The 21657-nt window shown below is 39.7% G+C and overlaps 3 protein-coding genes across 8 annotated transcripts; 2 read left to right on the top strand and 1 right to left on the bottom strand.

Annotated features, from left to right (window-relative positions):
• Nucleotides 1-1456: 1456 nt before the first annotated feature.
• Nucleotides 1457-6612, bottom strand: cab39l1 (calcium binding protein 39, like 1). The gene is made up of 9 exons (XM_079744681.1): nt 6282-6612; nt 5582-5723; nt 5322-5486; nt 5024-5142; nt 4680-4848; nt 4259-4318; nt 4078-4143; nt 3816-3959; nt 1457-3441 (listed from the first exon to the last, which is right to left on the bottom strand). The coding sequence occupies exons 2-9, from the start codon at nt 5696-5698 to the stop codon at nt 3250-3252; spliced, it is 1032 nt and encodes a 343-aa protein (XP_079600807.1). The 5' UTR covers nt 5699-5723; nt 6282-6612; the 3' UTR covers nt 1457-3249.
• Nucleotides 6613-7286: 674 nt separating this feature from the next.
• On the top strand, nt 7287-13461 carry phf6 (PHD finger protein 6). Of its 6 annotated transcripts, none has more exons than XM_079745356.1 (12): nt 7287-7457; nt 9131-9269; nt 9444-9594; nt 9810-9911; nt 10276-10409; nt 10511-10557; nt 10962-11122; nt 11613-11756; nt 11864-11968; nt 12063-12196; nt 12328-12461; nt 12658-13461. In XM_079745356.1, exons 3-11 carry the CDS (start codon nt 9463-9465, stop codon nt 12458-12460), a joined length of 1092 nt encoding a protein of 363 aa, XP_079601482.1. In that variant the 5' UTR covers nt 7287-7457; nt 9131-9269; nt 9444-9462; the 3' UTR covers nt 12461; nt 12658-13461. The 6 variants fall into 6 exon arrangements, with proteins under 6 accessions (XP_079601482.1, XP_079601483.1, XP_079601484.1 ...); XM_079745357.1 differs by having other exon boundaries at nt 9447-9594; XM_079745358.1 differs by having other exon boundaries at nt 9189-9269.
• Nucleotides 13462-13768: 307 nt separating this feature from the next.
• Nucleotides 13769-19534, top strand: hprt1 (hypoxanthine phosphoribosyltransferase 1). Its single transcript, XM_079745183.1, has 9 exons — nt 13769-13907; nt 15503-15609; nt 15830-16013; nt 16241-16306; nt 16603-16620; nt 16711-16793; nt 18080-18126; nt 18273-18349; nt 18449-19534. Exons 1-9 carry the CDS (start codon nt 13881-13883, stop codon nt 18494-18496), a joined length of 657 nt encoding a protein of 218 aa, XP_079601309.1. The 5' UTR covers nt 13769-13880; the 3' UTR covers nt 18497-19534.
• The last annotated feature ends 2123 nt before the right edge of the window (nt 19535-21657 follow it).

Below are 21657 nucleotides of genomic sequence, written 5' to 3' on the forward strand. Positions count from 1 at the left end.
TCCCACTGATTTTCCCTTCCCCTAGCCTCTTCTCGCTTTGACCAAGAGCATAAAAGTATGAAAACCATCGTACAATTTGCCAGAGCTGCTGTAGCAGGTCATCTCAAGGCTGCAGGTTGGTCATTTATACAGAGCGAATGATTTTTAATGCAAATGAAGGCTGAGATAAGGGAGAAGTGATGGCGTGAGGCCACACAGAATGAGTCAGAACTAAAAATAATATGAACAATGAATACAGGGCCGACCTGACGTCTATGCTGCACAGATCTTCCCCTTTCATTAGCATATACTACTTAACTTCTTAATGGTTCACCATATATTTATACCACATAATCCTGTACAGATAAATAGTTTTCAATTTACCACAGTAAACCCAAAAATAAACAATCACTGAAATGATGTCAAATGCACAGTATTTCTGAAATAAACTTTATTTTCAGGAACGATTTCACACTTTTAAAATAAAACTATGTACATTTACAATCCACTCCCCTGGTAGATAGAAGGAAATACCCAGTATACTATGGTTATAGGGAATAAAGAAGGCAATATAGTTATATAGTAAAAGCACAACAGACATTTATATATTTAATATAGAAATTTCCTCTTAATCACCAAACACCTTCCCTCTAAATCATGAATGAAGGGATTTCATTGCCGTCTAAACAGAATTGCCACTAAATCAGGATTAACCCAATGAGAGCTAGGGTTATACAAATATAACAAGGGCTTCCTCTGTACACGCTTTATATGGTGGAACAGCTGTATGGTATTTGATCACTAGCATTAAGAGTTGAAACATCCTGATCACAGTTAAGGTTACGCAATACACATGGCCGTTCATTAGGCTGTGGGTTTCTTTCTTATTTAAACATGGAAGTGGCCCTCAGAGAGGCTGCTGGTTGTGCTTATGTGGGACCTGTAAAGGTCACCCTTGCTTCCAAAAACAACTCAACCACTGTTACGGTGATCCCAAGGTCACTCCTTTCATATACTTGTGACATTTTGAAATTATTAGGAATTCTAGAAGTTATTTACTAAACATTGCTAATGATGTTCAGAGAAACACACCCTTTCTCTCAAAACTGGAGTGACGGAGGTTAACATTATCAACATATTAAATAATATATAAAAAAAAATATTTTTACAATGACCATAACAGGTTTTGGAATGACCTGATAGGTGTTTCTGATGTTACCAACATGGGATTTTCAAAAAGCCAATCATTTAAACTAAAAGCAAGCATAGGTAATCAATTTGTAATGCTTGTAGTATCCATTTTAGAGTGACAAGGGCATGGTTAAGACATGTGGGATTTCAATATTTCTTTACAATCAATTGTGTGCGTATTTATTCATTTTTAAATAAGGCAACCATAATTTTTTTTTCATTCATAATGAAATGCAGCCATTTGTGGTAACTGACCAATCGAAACAAGATTAGCTTTGCTTTTCAATTCTTCCCCCACACATACATACATACATACATACATACATACATACATACATACATACATACATACATACATACATACATACATACATACATACATACATACATACATACATACATACATACATACATACATACATACATACATACATACATACATACCAGCTTTGGGCAATGTACAAATCATTGCGCTTTATCCTAATGATCCAAGTTAAAACACAATAAAAAAAGAGAACACAGCACTTCCTCATGAGGTATATATACTATGAGACTGTGCCGACAGATCAAATGTTACTTGAAATCTGACATTATGCTACTATAGTGAGTGAAAGGCAAGGCTTTGTGCTGTTGCTCCAACACACTTGATAAAAAAAAATATGACAATGACAGGTGAGCCAGGTAGGAAACTAAATTTAAAAAATGCGGCACATTCAAAAATAGACATTCCCAAAAAAGGGAACAAGGTCATTGCTTAGTTTCAGCACTGCAGTATTAATTTGATTATAATGCATCATAAGCATGTTAGAACATTCTCACAGTTTAGTATGAAATGTTTCACCAGGTTATTTAATGAACTAATTGAATTACTGCTACACTGGCAGAACTGCCACAACCCACTCCTTTGTAAAACTCTGGTCATCGTCTAATGGCGAACCACATATGATAGTGGTCGATTAATAGTTATATGTCAAACTCATAGTTGACATAATAATTGTAGTATACTCTTATAACATGCTGATAATGCATTATGAGCCCAGGGCGCCTTTAAATAAAACTTCAGCAAGAGCAGCTGAAACTGGATACCATGCCATTGGAGAACATCTAATCGTATCATTCATCAAGAGTTAACTATTTGTGGAAAAATTGCAATCCTCTGGTTGAGAATATCTGTACTGCCCGTGTCCCCAACAAACAGACCGATACACACCGCCTACAGCAGTATCGGATTCCTTTCCATTCCAGTCAAAAGACCACTGCTGGCTGCAGCCACACTATCGCACAATGCATTGATTCCTCTGTGGGGTTTGATTTTCTTTTCCTGTCCCTGTTTCCTAGCGCATCACCGACTGAATCAGCACTACTGCTGCCCCTGTGCCTCATGTTACACAAGCACCACAAGCATACCTACCATGTTCACCACTAACAGATATCTGGGTAACTATCGTCCAGACGCAATTCAACTGGAGTCAATATTCACAAGCTCCTACAAGTCCTGGAAACAGCAAAAACAGCGCGCAGTAAGGCAAAACTAGGCTGTGGAATAAGTTTGACAATGTCATTTTGAGAAAAAAAAAGTGTCATCTTTGAGAATATTAGCCAGTAAGTCTTATCCACAGAGTAATTATATTCTAAAACATTGAATGCTCGTAAAAGATTACGCATCAAGGGTTACTGTTAAGATTCAAATGCAGGTGGCGTTTATGTCACAAAGTAAGGTCTTCGCCAGAGACGATACATGAGGAATTTTGCTTATGTATAATAACATTATTATATACAATTCAGCATAAGAGACTCTTGCCGGACATCTTTTTATTATTATCAAAGAAGCACTATGGTTTTAAATAACAGTTCTTGGCCCACTCATTGTTCAACCCAACTCGAGGATTAAACCTCCCATGTTCACACAAAGAAAGAAAAAAGTGAAGGAAGTCATTTCTATGTTGGTTTTGTTTTCTCCTATTTCCTAAGGTACTATGTTGGATCCTCGCGTTTCCTTGCCACACTACCTTCTCCACGCGCACGCCAAAACTCCACCTGGCCACCGCCACCGCCAACGTTCCCGCCCACCGCCGGACTCTACGCCTCCTCAGGGGCCACGGGTCTCTTCAGGTCCCGGATCTGCTTGACCAGGTAGTTCTTCTCGTCGCAGAACTGCTCGTCCTCAGATCGGTCCGTCTGGAAATGGCTCAGGAACTCCACTAGCTTGGCCTGGTTCTTCAGCAGTATGTCCAACACGGGCTGTGTCTTGTTGGGGTTCGCAACGAAGACCTAGAACATGAGAAAGTACGAATAGTATGTTTTTTGAGGCAGAGGCCTAAGGCTATGGTATATTAACCAGCATGTCTGAAATCAAATATTCTCCTCCACCCTCCACCCACGATGAAATGGCAGACCATGAAATGTAATATTTCAGTTTAGGCTGCTTAAATGTGTTCAGTAGAATGTGTTCAGTAATGGGCCTATTGATAACTGTTGATAGGCCTCCTACGGTTTGCATTAAATCATTTGAATCACAATGAGGGCAAAATACCCAAGTAAACATGACAGATTAGTTATAAGCTGGAACACTCTGCCTTGTTACAAAATTAAGTGCAACATGTGCTTTGATCTGATTGCAAGGACATCACATCCATGCATCACACCTTAAAGACGTGAAAGGCTTCAAACTGGATATTGCGGCTATTGTCTCTCAACAAGTTCATCATCAGCTTGAGGTTTTCGGCACGGCTGATGTACTTGGTCATCACAGTGAAGTTGTGCCGGTCCAGGAGAAGTTCGCCAAGAAGCTGAGGAAAACATTAGTTGCGAAACATTGAGTTCAACCCGAAGAATTTTTAGCCTTGAACTTGCGGCGAAGAAATATACACTTGTTTTGTTCCAGGGTTCAAAGAACCATTTCACTACCTTCAAAGACTGACGTTTGGTAACATAGTTGTCAGAATGCAGGAGCTTTTCGTATTCTGTAAAAACCTAAGGGCATACAAAAGGTTAGAAAGGTTGGCACAATGATTCTTTTCAATGATGAAAGACTCTAAAATTAGACCTTCAATGTTTGTCTCTTCCAGATTGACACTCGAAGGCTTACCCTGTCATAGTTGGTCTCCAGGAAATCCGCACACATTATCTTGTGCCTTGTCAATAGGTCCTAGTGGGAGTTAAAAGAGAACAAGAAGTTAGAAATGCAAGAAGTATATAATTCATTTAAAATATTAAATTTACATTCCAATTTTTATGATACTCAAAAATATACAAAACAGGTAGTTGAATTAATAATTTTAAGAATAATTCAAATCAGGTCATAAAGCTCAGCCACACCGATTTTTGCTTATACTAAAGAAGAAATCAGCCTTTTAGCAGAATGCAACATGTTTCAATAGGGAATGAAAGTACCTTGATCCTTTAAATATGCCCCTCTATCTAAAAGCAATCTGATCCTCTGTGACACTCCCATTGTTACAGCAGTTATAACTTAACTGAACACTAAAAGCTAGATTATATCACGGTACCTTGAATGAGGCGAAAGCGTCTGATGCAATGTCAAAGGTGGACAGCTCTACAAAGCGGAAGAAGCAGTACAACTCTTCGGAAAACAGCACGGTTCGTGCTAGAGGTTCGTGACGCAAGCACTCTCTGAGCATCATTCCACAGTTCAGGGCCACTTCTGAACTTTCATATCTGTAATCATGGTTTACAAACATGTATTACAACCAAATATATAACAAGTATAACAACAACATATATATTTTTTACAATTGAGTGATACTTGATATAAAAGGGGAACATACTTGGTGAATATATCAAGTTTACAAAGATGCTCAGACATTGGACATCATGAACATGGTAAACGTACCCTTTTAGGAGCATAAAGAGAATCTGTGGATGCGAGGAGATGTATTCTACTGTGGGCGTTCGAGTACCAATTTGACGTCGTACGATGTTGCTGAACAAATGCACCACATCCTTCTTCCCCTGGGAAAATATACCATTTGTCATCAGTATGCCAATGCCTTGCAAACAGGCCAATGCTTTGGGCATCGCCAATTCCAATATTTTTAATCATTGGATTATGCACTGCAGAAAGGAATCAATAACCATTGATCAATCAACAACAACAATCATCATCACAGATGGAAGTTAACTCTACTCACCTCAAAGTCAATTCTTTGCAGATTTGCAATGAGAGTGATGAGGAGGTTGGTGTTGTACAGCTCCTGTGCCAGCTGAGCCACAGCCTCAGTTTGAGGCTCCTTGTCGCCTGTGCCACACAGCACCTCTTTCAGAGAAGACAGGTTCTTCGAAACCTCCTCTGCAACCTTAATAACAGGAACACTGTGTAAGTTGCAGTTAAACCCGACTTGCAACCACACAAAACCTAAACCGATCTGGTTAAAAATAAACAAATGCTCACCTTTTCACACTTTTTGCTCTCTGTGGCATCCAGCTTCTCCATGTAAGCCATATTCTCTTTCAAGTTTTTCACTATCTCAGCCGGACTCTTCTGAGATTTTCCAAAAGGAAAAGGCATGATGGACGCTTACTTGTTCCTTAACCTTTGAAAAAGTAAAGAGAAAGTTTGACTGTTACAATAATCCTATATGTGTGTAGTTAATTAAGAGGCGTTACTTCCCTATGTTGCTGAGGGACATAACAGGGCTGAGACTGAATGCATTCTAAGGTGGTCTTAAAGCCATCTTCGCCATTTTAACGTGAAAACGCTTCCATGGGTTATTTTGTAGGTGTGTAGTTACTATGACCAAAATAGATGTCAAAGAACGACAACAGGTAGGTCTACGGGTAAAACAATGGTGGTATAAAAATATCGAGACACGAGTGTTGGTGGTTTCGTACCGTCCGACTTTAACGCGAGCCCCTCAAACAATGACAGTGGTCATAGATTTAACATCAGATTAGTAGTAAGATAATCAAGAACGACAAATCCACTGACATTTTTTTGTATTGACTAGCCAGGCTTGAGCCACATTCAGATGGAATTACGAATCTAAAGCTAACTAAAAGTAAACGCCACGTTAGTGGCCGTGTTAATCGATAGCTATGCCGGCGATACGAGGTATTAAAGTTTGTTAGATTGATTAGCAGAAAGGACTTACCTGATTGACTTTTACTTTTGAACTTGAGAAAGGATTGTTGGCTAAAGGTTAGCTAGCTAAACTCAGCTAACAGGCTCGCCAGTAATGTACCCCTACGTGCTCATCAATATATCTCTCTGGGATATTCGGCGATAGTTTTATGGAGTGGTAATTAAACGTTCCTACAGATTTAAGCTCGCTGTCTTCATCGCGTTTATCCAGCATATATCTACGATTTACTGTTCTGGCCGTCCGCCACCACAATTGCTAGGATGCTAGCTCACTTTTGCAGAAAGCTTGAGGGCTGGACAGCCTGTCAACTTTATTTCCCTGTTCTGCTCAGGCTGCTGTCTCTGCGCTCTTCTCTTCGGGACATTGGGCGGGTGTGTTTTTTGCAACTTTTTTTTTTTTACAAAGTGACTGTCGTGTTTTATAGCCAATCCTCTCGATGGAAAGTAATGACGTAAGCCTTCCGAAGTGGACGCCTGTTTTATTGTCCAGTACACCGAGCGGGGGTTGAGTTACAAAGATACCGGAAAGGGTAAAACGCCTCCCTCGTGAACTGCGCTGTTAAGTAAATCAAACACAAAACCGACTAAAGGCGAATTGGGATGTTCATTTATATATTTATCGTTGATGATGTCTTTGTATGATTTTATACTTGTAACCATTAGCATCCTTGTCTTTTAAGCTTTTGATATGCACACTGGTAGACATCAGCCAAGTTAAATACGAATATGCTCACAATACATAGCTAAAACCATAAAATACACGAATGCCACTCTATACCAAAAATAAATTGTTTTGCAAAATCAAAATATCTACCTTTAAAAAAACGCTGGGAAAGTTAACTTCAACAAACGAGGTTACTTGTATTCAGCACGGGAAACCCCCTACATTGTTAGTTAATATCCGTCGTTCGTACTCGTTAATATTAAGAGTAAAACATATCTCCTAATATACAACAGTAAGGTGTTGTATTCACATGTATCGGAGGGGTTTTCAATCCTCAAACATGTTTACATTTTAGGGGGAAAAAACCTACGAGTGCAACGTCACTTGAACGCTACGCAGCGGCGGTGAGACGGAACACAGCAGCGATCACTTCTCAGCAGGCACGGAAAACATCACGTTCACCCACAGCAGCACGCTTCTCCACCCAATCCTCCACTCCAGCCCAACAAGATTTCTCCCCAGGTACCGTCAGAAGTTTGTCTGTGCTCCCCCTGTGCAAATGCAGTGTGTATCTTGTGTCCTATTGTGGTCCTAGGCCGTATTGTTTACGGTCGAGCACGGGGTCCTGTTTTCAGAGAGATTGTATCGGGTATGGCGCTCTTTACTCGCAAAAGGTGGTACCGAAGACCCGCGTTAGTCATTTAAACGTCTCAATATTTAAAGGGGTTCTTTCGTTGTACTTTGCTTTGATACGATAATAACCCATGTTTGCTCGGGATTCCTCGCTGGGATCGAGATTAGTTTTACGAATCAAAGGCCTTGCTAATGCAGGTGGCTGCTTTAGATGCTCACAGTTATATTTGTCTGTAGATATAGTTTGTGGGAGACACACACCCCCGTAAATTCAAAACTTTGCTGAAGAAGAAATATAGTCACTTTTCTCATTACCCGCTGGTATGATACCAAATGGGCTGCGCAATGGCCATTTGCTGTATCATGGCGGTAATATAACCTCTGACTTTACGGAATATGTTCATACAGACTACATAGTGTTTCATTATTAGATACTATTTGGGGTTTAGACGTCGGACTCCGCAGCTTTTGTCACCGGCCGCCGCAATGCAATCCTGGCCTTGCTATCATGGCAGTTGCTAAATCAAGGCGTCGCGTCTCTCCCCACGTTATTGTGATTAAAACCGTGTACTTTCGGTTTGTATTTAATAAACTACTACACACTCCCATCTTTTTCAACCCTGCATTGTTGATAGGTATTATTTTACCGATATTATACACCAATCACAAAGCCTACCCTACCCTTATCAACAGAGCATTCAGACAATCTATAACGTAATGAATCCGAATATGACTTGGTTTTTGTTTTAGTTTATTTAAATCTATCTTATACTTTTATCTATTTTATAAAACTATAAAATGATCCAGGATTTAGCTCCTCCTTTAAGTATTTAGGTTTTAGTCATGTTCTTGTTGTTGAATGCACAAACTGAAGCAAAACCAACAAACTATAGGCTACTTAATGTTTATATGATATTTGGGTCATATCTAGGCTTAATACGTATAGCTAAAATAAATGCTTAGAGAGGCTTCTTGGTTACATTTGTATCAATTCCTCAATAACAGTGAGGAAAACTAAAATCCGTTCATCATTGGGGTCATTTTGAATAAATGGGTACCAGGAATTTATTTTTGGTGCCAATTATATTTTTAAGTATGTATCAATAAATACCTGATATCTGTGAATTAAGTTGTATCTCTATTCCTCTGGCGTATTGATCCATAGTCATGGTCACACATTATCTTTAAAATTGTTCCCAGTTTTAGTTAACTGCACAATGCACCAGTTGCTTGTGTAATTACAAACACATGCACACTTACAAACACCACATTGCATTTGGTTCTTCTCCCCACATTTATTGGGTCTTTAATCTGATGGCTGTTCCCTTTTCATATTCCATGTAATTTGATTTGCCTTCTTTGAAAACCCTTACATCAAGTCTTTCTGTCACACCAATGCAGTGTCAAAACGATTAGTCATTGAACTAAATTATATTTTTGACTGATAGTACTACATTTGCTGCTTATAGATTAAATAATGTAACTATTTTGAAGCCTTTATCAATTTACTTCTATTGCTGTTGTGTTTAGTCATCCAAAAGGTACTTACTCTCCTATTTCAGATGCATGCTATTAATGAGCAGTATAAAGGTTAGGAACCTTGCCTATGGTTCCCTACAGGTAGTGGACAGAGGTGGCAGAGGTTCTGTGATCAAAACCAAAAACCTTCCTGCTGGACGTTAAACACCCCAACCAGCCTCAGTACGTAATGTTTCCTATACAAAAATGGAATCATACTTAGCTTGTACTTGCACTATAGAAAAGGCAGCTCAAGTTTAAATTACTTTAGGCTATGGGAACTTGTAAAAAACTTTTATAATAACATGAATAATAGTTTTATAATCCAAATAATAGTTACACCATCTTATTTTTCAGTAGACTGCCACAAAGAGCGATGTCGGTACAGAGGAAAGGAGCCGCGGCCCATTTGCCTAAATGTGCCTTTTGCAGAACCAACCGTGACAAGGAGTGTGGACAGCTACTGCTGTCAGACAACCAGAAGGTGGCAGCTCACCACAAGTGTATGGTAGGTTGCAGTACACACAGACTCCATTGTATGGAAGCACTCAAATTTTATGGCACGTCTTATTGTAGAAAATGTTTTAATGAAGTAATTTGAAATGTTTGTGTATATGTGTGTGTGTGTGTATATATATATATATGTATATATATATATATATATATATGTAAATATATAAACAGAAATTATAACTTTCTTAAACTTTTTTAAATCCCATGTAGCTTTTCTCCTCAGCACTTGTTAGTTCACACTTAGAGAGTGATAACCTTGGAGGATTTTCCATCGAAGATGTGAAGAAAGAGATCAAAAGGGGAAGCAAACTGGTGAGTGTCCAAAGTTAAATTAATTTATTTGCAGTGCTTCACTGAAATACTGAACAACTTTTGGACCTACAACCATATTAACTCCTAATGTCATTATTTACATTGTGTAAATTGTGTTCAGCAGAAACACAGAAAACATGTCTGCCTCCCTCGCCTTTGTTCTAAATTAGCCTGTATACAAACTTATTCGAAATACAAAATGATCCCTTATGTTTGTTTTAACTTTGCCTTTTGGACGGCCAATATAGCTGGTATAACGTGTGTGTGTGTGTGTGTGTGTGTGTGTGTGTGTGTGTGTGTGTGTGTGTGTGTGTGTGTGTGTGTGTGTGTGTGTGTGTGTGTGTGTGTGTGTGTGGGGTTAAAGATGTGCTCCTCGTGTCATCGACCCGGGGCGACCATCGGCTGCGATGTGAGGACATGCCGGAGGACTTATCATTACTACTGCGCGCTGAAAGACCGCGCGCAGATCAAAGAGAATCCCTCGCAAGGGATCTTTCTGTGGGTCACATTGCATGCAACGCTATCAGTAAAGATACAGAAGTACAGAATGAGATAAAAAAATGAAGATCAATCTTTTTATTTCTCTTTCTTTGATGCAGTGTTTATTGTCGCAAACACAGAGATGCCTCCCGGGATGGTCCTGAAGGTAACATGATCATCAGGAGGGTTTTATTTATAACATGTCTTCTACATATGGACATAACATTCCGTTCCTTTGGCAAAGTGCTTAACAATAAGAGGAGTTGTTTTGAAAGAGTGCAGACTATTCAGCTTCATACTACCATTGGCTGATAAGCTGCTATGGCCGCACACTAAATTGTCAGGCTTTACTTTTCAGTCAACATGTAGCAGAGGCCGTTTGTGTTGAGCCTACAGAAGTTCAATCATCAGTGTTTTACACCAAAGTGTATGAAAGAGAAAATGTGTCAAATGCTTCAAAAAGAAATCCTTCCTACGTGATGTTCCTTGGTTTTGGTCCTTCAGATTATTTTTTCGCTTGGGCTATGTTGTTCCATTCGTTTTTTATTAATGATTATGTTTCCATTCTAGACGAAGAGGAGGACGTGGCCAATGAGTCCGACTCGTCCCCTCCCCAAAGTAAGGGTCGTGGAAGGTTTGAGAAGGGCAGAAACAAGCTGGGGTCCCATGGCCAGTCAGAAGATGGATGCTCTACCTCCTCCCAGGGTGCAGACGAGGAGCGGTCATCACATGTAAGACTGCAAGCCCCTTCTTTGGTTTGGTAGACTCTGAGACTTGCATGACTTGGACCTGGACACAGGACCTGACACAGAGGACTCACGGCTACAGTTTCCTACACTTGGTGAAAGAACTTTGTTTTGCAAATACACGGTGGAGAACTGAACGACTGGATCAAAGTGTGGGCTGGTCGCCTCGATTGACGACACACCCCACTGGGCCAACAATGTACTGGTACGGTTTATCTGAGTGAGAGCTGCCCGCATGTGAGGACTGTGGTCACCCTAGATAGGTAAGATCGCTCTCATCCAGGGAAGTTCAGGGCCATGTTTCAAGTTAACTGCAACACGTAGGGAGAGACGCTAGGTTACGGGCTGGCTAACCTTGTTGAAGGGAACGAGTCCGGTAGGTGTAGCTTGTGACACCGAAGCAAGCATAAACATTGTCCCTAATGACTTGTTTACACAACAGATACATAATCTTTACATTTACATTCAATTTCAGCGAGACCGGTCGCCACTGAGGGCTAGCCCTGGAGAAAGCGGGCAGCGCTGTGGGTTCTGCCACGCAGGGGATGAGGAGAACCAAACCAGGGGTGTGCTCCACACTGATAATGCAAAGAAGGTTGCAGCACACTACAGGTGTATGGTAAGTGCAGAACATCCCAATGCTTGCGGTTTAAGGGAACCTTTTGGGTGTGTTAAAGCAATGTTGATTTTGTTTTTAACCCCTCTTTCCCCCCTTTTTTATCCCAGCTGTTTTCATCTGGGACCGTTCAGCTAACCACAACTTCACGGGCCGAGTTTGGAAATTTCGATGTCAAAACGGTCCTCCAGGAAATTAAGAGAGGGAAAAGAATGGTGTGTAGCTCAGCTATTACAAATGACATTTTAACCAATTTCTTTGGATTAAATTGAATACCAAATAAAGTATCATTTAACTTCTGTTTTTCAGAAATGTACGCTCTGCAGTCAGTTAGGCGCAACGATCGGGTGTGAGATCAAGGCATGTGCGAAGACCTACCATTATCACTGCGGCCTGCAGGATAAAGCCAAATATATTGAAAATATGGCCCGTGGCATCTACAAGTAAGCACAAAGTCGACATAAATCATCATCAGTTTTATGTAATTACAGCTGGGGTTATTATTGAGTTGGATACATTAGTTCAATATCACACCGAAAGGATCATGATATATTCTGTGTTTATCGGTTTTAAGACTATACTGCAAGAACCACAGTGGCAACGAGGAAAGAGATGAGGAAGACGAGGAGAGAGAGAATCGCAGTCGAGAGCGCGCTGCAAATGACCGTGCAGCATCACTAACTGAGTCGCAACTGAACGGACACTAGGGTAATATATACTAATCATACAATATTATCTTCCATATTTACCTTTTAAAATGTTTATTCACTATTCTGCAAGTTAATGCTGTGAATAATTTAAAGGATTTGCAAAGCAATATCACAAAATAACTCACACTAATGAAAATAACGTTTTGCATGTTAGTTAAAATAATGGTTGTTCTGGTGTTTCCCACTTTTTATAGGTTCAAGAAGCGGTTCATATATTAAGGGCAGAAGAAGAGTTCAAAGATGGGGCAAAATTATCTATTTTTAATTACTGAATCTTGGCCAACAGAAAGTCCCCCAAAGATTCTCCCAGGGGACAGACGTGTCATGAGGATATGCAGCAGTTGTCTTCATGAGACCTTCGTGAAGATAAACAATTTTCCTGCCCATGGATCGCTCCATCATTCCTTCTCTTGTAGTCTCGGTTTTGGGCGAAGTAAAGGCATATGTAATTTTACCACAAAATGATATTTGTTTGGACGGGTCTTTTGATTGCCATATATCCTGCCTATTTGCCCCATCGTTTACATTTAATTTGCCTAGACAGACATATTCTTCCTATAGCCTCGCTTCTGATGGATTCGCGTTTAAGAGGGTTGTACTTCTTATTTTCTATATATGAAGCTGTGCGATTTGATTGATCGTGTCTTATGGTCTGGAAGCCCTTCTTTCTTTGTATGTAACATTTTGCTACTGTATCATCACCGTGAATGATTTTGAATATTTGAACTCATACAGTCACAATTAAAGTTTTTTGCCAGCATGCACTTGTATCTCTCCACTATTAAATATGGTATTTTTTATGTTTCTTTTTAAGTGCTCTTCCCCCCTGTACTCCCCGAAATGTAACCATGAAAGTGGAAAAATAATGTTTTATTTTACACATAAGCTTTTGTGTGGCCTGATTGCATCAGGGGATAAGAAATACCCCTTTGCTGCTTTGCTCTAATAGGCCTATTGATCTTATCCGGTGGTGTCTACTCATCACTCACTACGCAATGCAACTACCACATTTTGGTTAAAGACAAAATAGCAGAATTAAATAAATGATCAATAAGACTTTTCTATTTAAAACCCAGTTGTTGCAACTTACTGACTGCAGAGTGTACCTTTAATAAACTAAACGAAATACTATAGACCTATTGTGTACAGAGAGGCCAAACTACATACCACCAGCATAATGTAGTTCCCTTTTCCCACATGGGCGTTACTTAAAAACGGTCAGCCCCCGTCCTCCATCTGCCCACCCTCTTTCTGCGTCAAGGCTGAATCTACAGCGGAAAAGCCGTCATAGCAACGTAGTATGCTAGCAAGCGCCGTGTCTGAAATAAGCGTGAGGTCTCTGTGACTACCTTTAGCGGAACTTAAGGAAATCATTCTGAAGTCGGTTGTGGAGTGCGTAAAACCGACTAATATTCTCATGGCGACACCAGGCTCATCTGTTGTGGTAAGGCGTAACGCTTAGGGGGTTATTATGGGGTTGGGTGCAAGGGTTTTGGTTATGTTTGCCGAAGGAATACCCCAAATACGTGGATTAACTCCTAGTAAAATAACCAGTTATTTTAACTTCCTGATTTATTACCCGCTGAGGGTCCATAGACGGACCAACATCAGACCGCGGAGGTCTGCGTGCGTTTCACCGGGGCCTGCGTCGTCTTGACACTCGCGTGCTCCACGCATGGCACATGTGACGTTAGCGAGCGCACACACCCGTGCCTTAAAACCTTTCAATGGAAATGCATATTAGCGGAAAATACAAAACCACGCATGCCAAGCTCACATGCATACAGTGATTTGTTCGAATGTGTCAAATCGCGATTTGATACTAGATTATTAAATCTATGAATCAATCTATTTAGAAACATGCCACTACAAACAGTTAACGCGCTACGCTTGTTTTGCTTGTATAATGGTTGAACTATTATTTGAATGGTAATTCAAATTCAAAAACAACCCAAATAAAGCAATTCAAATATCAAACATTTTTTACCTAGGTAAGGTTATGGATGAATGTAGATTGTCAATAGGTTGAGAAGGTTAAATGGTTTAACAGACGTTATAACGTTACATCAAAGTGACCTTCACCCAGAGATAACCCATAATCTACCCATGAATGTTTCACAGAGATCTGGCTATACTGCCAGGTTAAGGCTTTTTCTGTTGGGTTCAATAGTGTCAGCCGTTCAATTACAGAAGGGTAACCTCCATTGAATTATTTAAAAAATGATCGGGATTATCGTCTGTTGCATTCCCCGAAACGAATTCTATCCATACAAGGAAAGACGCCACAAAGTAAACAATTGCTTATTTTCACGCCCCAAAACGACAGCCGATCCTTCACATAATGTCCCCATGGCCACAGCTGCTGGCTATTTTAAAACAAGCAACCAAAACTATAGCACCACCACCATGGGAAGCAATTTTTCTCTTCCTTTTGCTACTGTGAGAAAATAACCACTGCTGATTAAGTTCTGGGTCACTGTATGTGTTACAATGTTAATCCGTCTGGTACCGTTAGTTCTGTCAAGACCACCTTGTCGTCACATGACATGTCATAAATTATCTAGCTTCTCGTGACTGTCAGCGCTATCTAGCAATTGGATTTTAGAAATGCAGCAAATACTTAATGAGCATGTTTCGGAATTACTGGAAGGAGCCAATGTTTTTGTTGTTAGTACTCATAGTAGCACTGGTAACGAGAGCTGAAGAACGTCATATACATGGTAGTGCAAATAATATCATTACTTGGTTCAATACAATAATACAACAATTTAATTTTACTATGACTTATTTAGGTTTAGGTCGCGTGAGTCACACATCGGATTTCCCAACTATACTATAATAGCTTTTTGGGGAACATTATTTTGAGCAGAAAGACAGAAAGTGCACGTGCATACAGACACAGTCATACACACGCACAGACACTCGCCCACTCTTTTAAATTCCTGCCTTGCAACATGCGATTGCATATTAGATTTTTGCAAGCCTTCCCTTGTCTTCTCATTACTTTAACAAATAAACATGCGTTTCATTGTATTTCAGCTCAGTGATGAAGAGAAGGGCTATGACCTGGACCTTTTCTGCATACCAAAGCACTATGCTGCTGACTTGGAGAGGGTTTACATCCCACACGGGCTCATCCTGGACAGGTTGGTATCTTATACTGGGGAAAAGTGTTCTATCCTCACATCCCCTGACAATACATTTAGCTATAGCGCTGCCCTCATGACAATCGGTAATAAAAAAGCCTGACCTTGTTTGCTGAATCAGGTCAATGCTTGATTTGACTTAAGTTTATGAGGCTTTAAAAATAACTCCCATCTTTGCTCCCTAAACTCCCCCCTCCGCCTTGGACATCCCCCCTAACAGGACAGAGAGGCTGGCCAGGGAGATCATGAAGGACATGGGGGGGAACCACATCGTGGCCTTGTGTGTGCTCAAGGGGGGCTACAAGTTCTTCGCTGATCTGTTAGACTACATCAAAGCCCTGAACAGGAATAGTGACCAGTCGATCCCGATGACAGTGGACTTCATCCGTCTGAAGAGCTACAGTGTAATTATACTTTTTCTGGGATGACTTTATGTGTATGAGTGGCGGCGGGTGTTTCTGCCTGAGGTTTGGTGGCACCCTTACGCGTGTAGGCACAAATAAAGCCTTTGTCTTTATGTTAAGAAACAACATAGGGCTAATGTCCTCTTATTAATGTGTTAATAGATAACCTGCCCATGAGAAAAGGTAGGGAATCTGTAATGTGACCCTGCTTGATGATCTCTTCACAGAATGACCAGTCCACAGGGGAAATAAAAGTAATAGGTGGGGACGACCTGTCTACACTCACAGGAAAGGTGAGCATTGAAATGCCATACATATGATGGCATTGCCATACGATGAATGCCATACATACATAATATTTTTATGATTATTTTTAAATATTTGTGCACATATTTAACTTCAGTAGGTTAACTATTTAACTGCTGTAGGAATTTAATCTACTTTCACCACTGTGTTTAACTTCCGTCAGCATTATTCTAGAAGAAGAGAGCTAGAACTGTGATGTATCATAATACATATATGACTATGTCAGTTTATTGTTATGTTAACCAACGTCAAAGTTCTTGCTTTGTTTGTCTTTCCCAAACAGAACGTCCTGATTGTGGAGGTAAGTCTGCTCTCCCTATTTGCTTTAGTTAGTCTTAAACTTTTGCATGATCCCCTCATTAATGATAAAAACTCCCTGTCTTCTTTCAAGGATATTATCGATACAGGGAAGACAATGATGACATTATTGCAACTACTTAAGCAGTACAAACCCAAAATGGTTAAAGTAGCAAGGTAAAGTTTTGCATGTTTCCGTCTTTCAAATCTAACCTAAATGAACATAAATGTTTTTATTGTGCAATATGTGGTTTGTCTACATTGCAATACAATTGCAAACAGCCTTATATGCGTCTAGCCCTCTAGCTCAGGTGATTTTGGTAATATAGCTTCTTCTAATCGAGAAACTGGGAAAATGATGAATGATGAGATGAAGTGGAGAAATCTTTTTGTTTTTGAAGTTTTTATTTGCTTTGCCCACTTTTGCTTCTCATGCATCCATTCGCTACAGCTGAACAGGCAATTTGAGTGAATTCTCTCAGACGGCCTCCGTCCCTGATTCAACATGCTGAATCGGCCAAATAACCCTAGACAAGGGCTGGCTAGGGCCAACAGTGCGGGACACACCGCAGAAACTAGGACCAACGATGCTCAGGGAAGGCTGACCATCTGGTGGGTCAGGGCCTGTAAGGCAAGGGTAGGCAGTTTTGGGAGCATTCTTGGGCATATTGGTTGAAATCATCTTCACATCCAGACAGCAATCTATAAAGAAATACAAAACCTGGTATCTGTGGATGTTGCAGGCCTGCAATAAGCCTGTTAAATCAACTTCTTAAATCAACCTGTTAAATCCACTTAAGTCATTTGGCCCATAATTGGACATCCTACCGGTCTGCCCCGATCTGAACTATCTACCCTGCTACCCTGGTGCACTCTGCCTGTGCATTCATTGCTCATGGCCAGGGGTTTCCACATGGCTTGGCAGACCCATTGCTAAAGTCATTGATCTAGTTATGTGTTTTAGGGTATTGGATTTAGAGGAAGACTTATAAGGAAGGAGTAGGTTTTTTGTTAGTTAGAGATATTCAAAATCTAGCTTACGCAGAATGTTGGTTCCTCCAAATACCCTACCCTGGCTTCAACCTCATCTTCATTTTAATTATCATCTTGCACAAACAGCTCAATCTCTATCACGTCATTGGTGACGTATATAGAATGCCAAGGCTGTCTGCAGTGCTACAGTGTTCTGCAGATACTGTGGGCTGCCGGGTTTTTTAGCCAGATTATGTAGTTTGCAATTTGTACACCCTTTTAACAATAAATCTGAGCAAGATTCTTTGTCACAGTATAAAACAAATTCATTATTAATCATAAATTGCAAAAACATTTAACTTACCTCAGATTGCCTTTAAAGGGCAACACATACCATTCATTATTGCTACATTTGAGCTTTTTTCAGTCCTTTGGGATAATTGTTCATTTATGTTGTAATGTGTCATTGATGTTTTTGGCATTGCCCATAGTTTGCTGGTGAAGAGGACACCGAGAAGTGTTGGCTACAGGCCAGATTGTAAGTTTGACCAACAATCATGTTGACCATTACCGTAATTTAATAATGCTTGTGAACTAAATTATAATTTATAGACATTTCATGTTTTGTAAACCAACCAATGACCAATAAGTATTTTTTTAATGCTTCTATGTTATTACTTCCAGTTGTAGGATTTGAGATCCCAGATAAATTTGTGGTTGGGTATGCGCTAGACTACAATGAGTACTTTAGAGATCTAAATGTAAGTATACAAAAATAAATATAACGTTATTACATCTCTTAATCATCAATCATATAAATTATTCACTGATGGCTATAATGGATTTGAATTGTTTTTCAGCATATCTGTGTAATTAGTGAAAGCGGAAAAGAGAAGTACAAGGCATGAAGAAGAAGAGGACTTTGTTGTCACGAATGACTGACTGAAATAGCTTTCAAGGCTTTAGCAAATTTTCTAATGGATTTCTACATAATTACGTGATGGAAAATATTAATTTAATTGCAGCTCATATCACATGTCTTTATTTTATCTTCAGAAACTTTTAGGATTCAGTGCTATGGTGATAATCCTTAAACACTTAGCACCAGTTTTAATATTCACCTTTTTGAGGCCTCTTTGGGATGCCATATATGTTGGTAACTGCATGGACAATTCGGTCAACTTCACTTTGATAAATGTATTAACACCAATGCTGCTAGTTGAGGTATGGCCTCACTAGAATTATGCTACTCCAAAATAAGTGTGCTATTGTATAATTGTTTGCTTCAGTCACAAGTTTCTCTTTTGTTATGTTATTTGAGAGCAGACAATAGAACATGAATGGATGTCAACTGTTTGTCTTTCTTAGTTTGACTTATATCTACATGCTGATTGCACAGTAAAGCAGGTATACGTTTGCTGTCCGAAAATAAATGCAAATGAGATTGCCCATGTTAAGAACTTTAAGTAAATTGGGAAGACTGGTTTAGCCTGTCTTTTCTTTGCATGCTGATTCATTTGGCGTGTATGCAAATCATAGCTGGAACTTTGGCTGTTGTGCGTACGACCATTGACTCCCAAAAAAAATGAAGTGAACTGTCACCCTCTGTAATTAGCTTTAAAACATGCATTGCAAGTCATCTCACCTTTCGCTTTGTCTTTAGAGGAGCATTGCGTTTTACACAGAACGTAGTTTCATTCAGGTGTACAGCAACTGTATATACATACCTTTTAACCTTATTTTCCATTAAATGGTTATTTTTCTGATCAGCGATAGTTACTTCAGATACTAGGATCCAGCTGCAAACCAGGGAATAAGGATTAGGTTAGTTTTGTCAAGGATTTACCCAAACAATATTTATATTTTTAAAGTGCATTTGTGTTGTTATTTTACATTAATGGCCAAAGGATATTATGATGCATACAATAAACATCTCAGAGCACCAATCTTTACCTGTGAAATTACTATTTTATTAATATCACTAATACCATTAAAGGGGTAGTTCGGAATTTTGGACATAGGGCCGGATTCTGAAGTTAGCCTTGGTGTCCTTTATCATTGGAGACAGTTTTCAACACATTTCATTCAGTCCTTCTAGTTGCAGAGTTCGCTCATGCTAGGCTAGCGCACGGCAAAGGGCAATACTAGCCTGCTAATAAAACAGTCTTACCCACTCCACAGTACACCCGAGGTAAATCAATTATAACGCCAGACCATAGATGTAAATGTCTGTGTTGATACAATAATGTTAGAAATAATCGCTTAAATATAATAAAAATAATCGCTTGAATCATCGCATTTTGAGGGTCTACTTTCTCAGCAGCAGTGGAATTTAACCTAGGTATCAGTCCGCCGCTGCCGTAGCCCACTACTACCAGGAATATAACACTGCTGCCGAGACACAGCACGGCAAGTCCCTCGCAATGCAATGCAATGCAAGGCTGGTTTTATTTCTAACATTCTATCAACACAGACATTTACATCGACCGTCTAGCGTTATAGTTGATTTGCATCGGGTGTACTGAGGAGTGGGTAAGAATGTTTTATTAGCAGGCTAGTATTGCCAGTTGCCGAGTTTGCCATAAGCAAACTCTGCAACTAGAAGGACTAAATCAGGCCCTATGTCCAAAATTCCGAACAACCCCTTTAAGATGACAAAATAATTAGAAGTGTTATTATTTTATAAATAGTAAACCAAGAAACGGGGCTTATCATAAAAGTATTTTATCCAACATTCAGAACCAGTCAATCTGCCCCCTTGCGGTAAGATTAGGCCCAATGTTTTACTCAGTCGATACATTTACAATGTATGGACCATGTCCATAAGTCATACATTTTACAATGTCTGAACTATAACACAATTATTGATTTGTTTGAGAATAAAGTTATCCCCCTAACAAAATTCTAAAGAGATATACTTGCCATCAAGAATAAATAGTTAGCCTCAATAGAGTGGCGAAGGCACTCCCTCTACCCGTAGAGCCCATGGGACCTATGAGATCGAAAAATATGAATGGGTTTCAATGGAAGGCCAAAAAATGTTTAGTTTTCTTTGCATGAAAAATTATCATTTAAATCCACAAACATATGTGTAATCCGGGGCATATAAAGACTGGGACCAGAAAATAATTACTTTCTCTCCATTGAAACCCATTCATATGTGACTTTGCCACCCTATAGAGTGGCGACGTTTATGGATTACTGGATTACCCATGTTGTTTTTGGATCTAAATGATAATTTTTCATGCAAAGAAAACTAAAAAAATTCGCAAAGAAGTTTGATAATGCTAGGTTTTGTGTGAGGCCGCTTTGTGAACTACAGCCCCTTGCTGCTCTCGACGCGAATGATATACGTCTAGAGTGGCAAAGTCACGCCTTTTCCGGTAGAGCCCATGTGACCTATGAGATAGAAAAATATGAATGGGTTTCAATGGAGAGAAGGTAATTATTTTCTGGTCCCAGTCTTTATATGCCCCGGATTACACATATGTTGTTTGTAGATTTAAATGATAATTTTTCATGTCAAGAGTTTGACCGTTTATTGTGCAGTTGTTCAGTTAAAGGCTGTAGAGGAAACACAATGAGAAAGACTACATGTCTGTATGTGACGTCAAGCTCCCTGCGACTGGCGTTGACAAGACCGACAATCTCCCCATCGGCATGACTGAAACTCTCCACATGCCCCAACTTATGTTTTTCACCTCTTTCGATGCTTTTATCTTCCCCTTGGAAAAAAGCCGTGAAGTGGAGCAGAGAAATCTCCTTGTCTGTACCGGAGTTCCAAGTGCGGGTGGTGACGTATATCATTCGCGTCGAGAGCAGCGAAGAGCTGTAGTTCACGAAGCGGCCTCACACAAAATCTAACATTATCAAACTTCTTCGCGAAATTGAACTTCAATAAACATATTTCTTTTATTTAGGACACAGGTTAACACTTGACACAATGCTAGAAATAAAGCTAATAATTATGTTACACACAGTTGCATTTGAATGGGATGGTTTCGTTTTAACTAAAGTGCATGCCGGTCGAAGCGTTTTCATTGGATAGATCGGCTCGCGTTCAACTGAA

The sequence above is a fragment of the Pollachius pollachius genome (assembly GCF_949987615.1).
Source record: "Pollachius pollachius genome assembly, chromosome: 10".
NCBI lineage: Eukaryota > Metazoa > Chordata > Actinopteri > Gadiformes > Gadidae > Pollachius > Pollachius pollachius.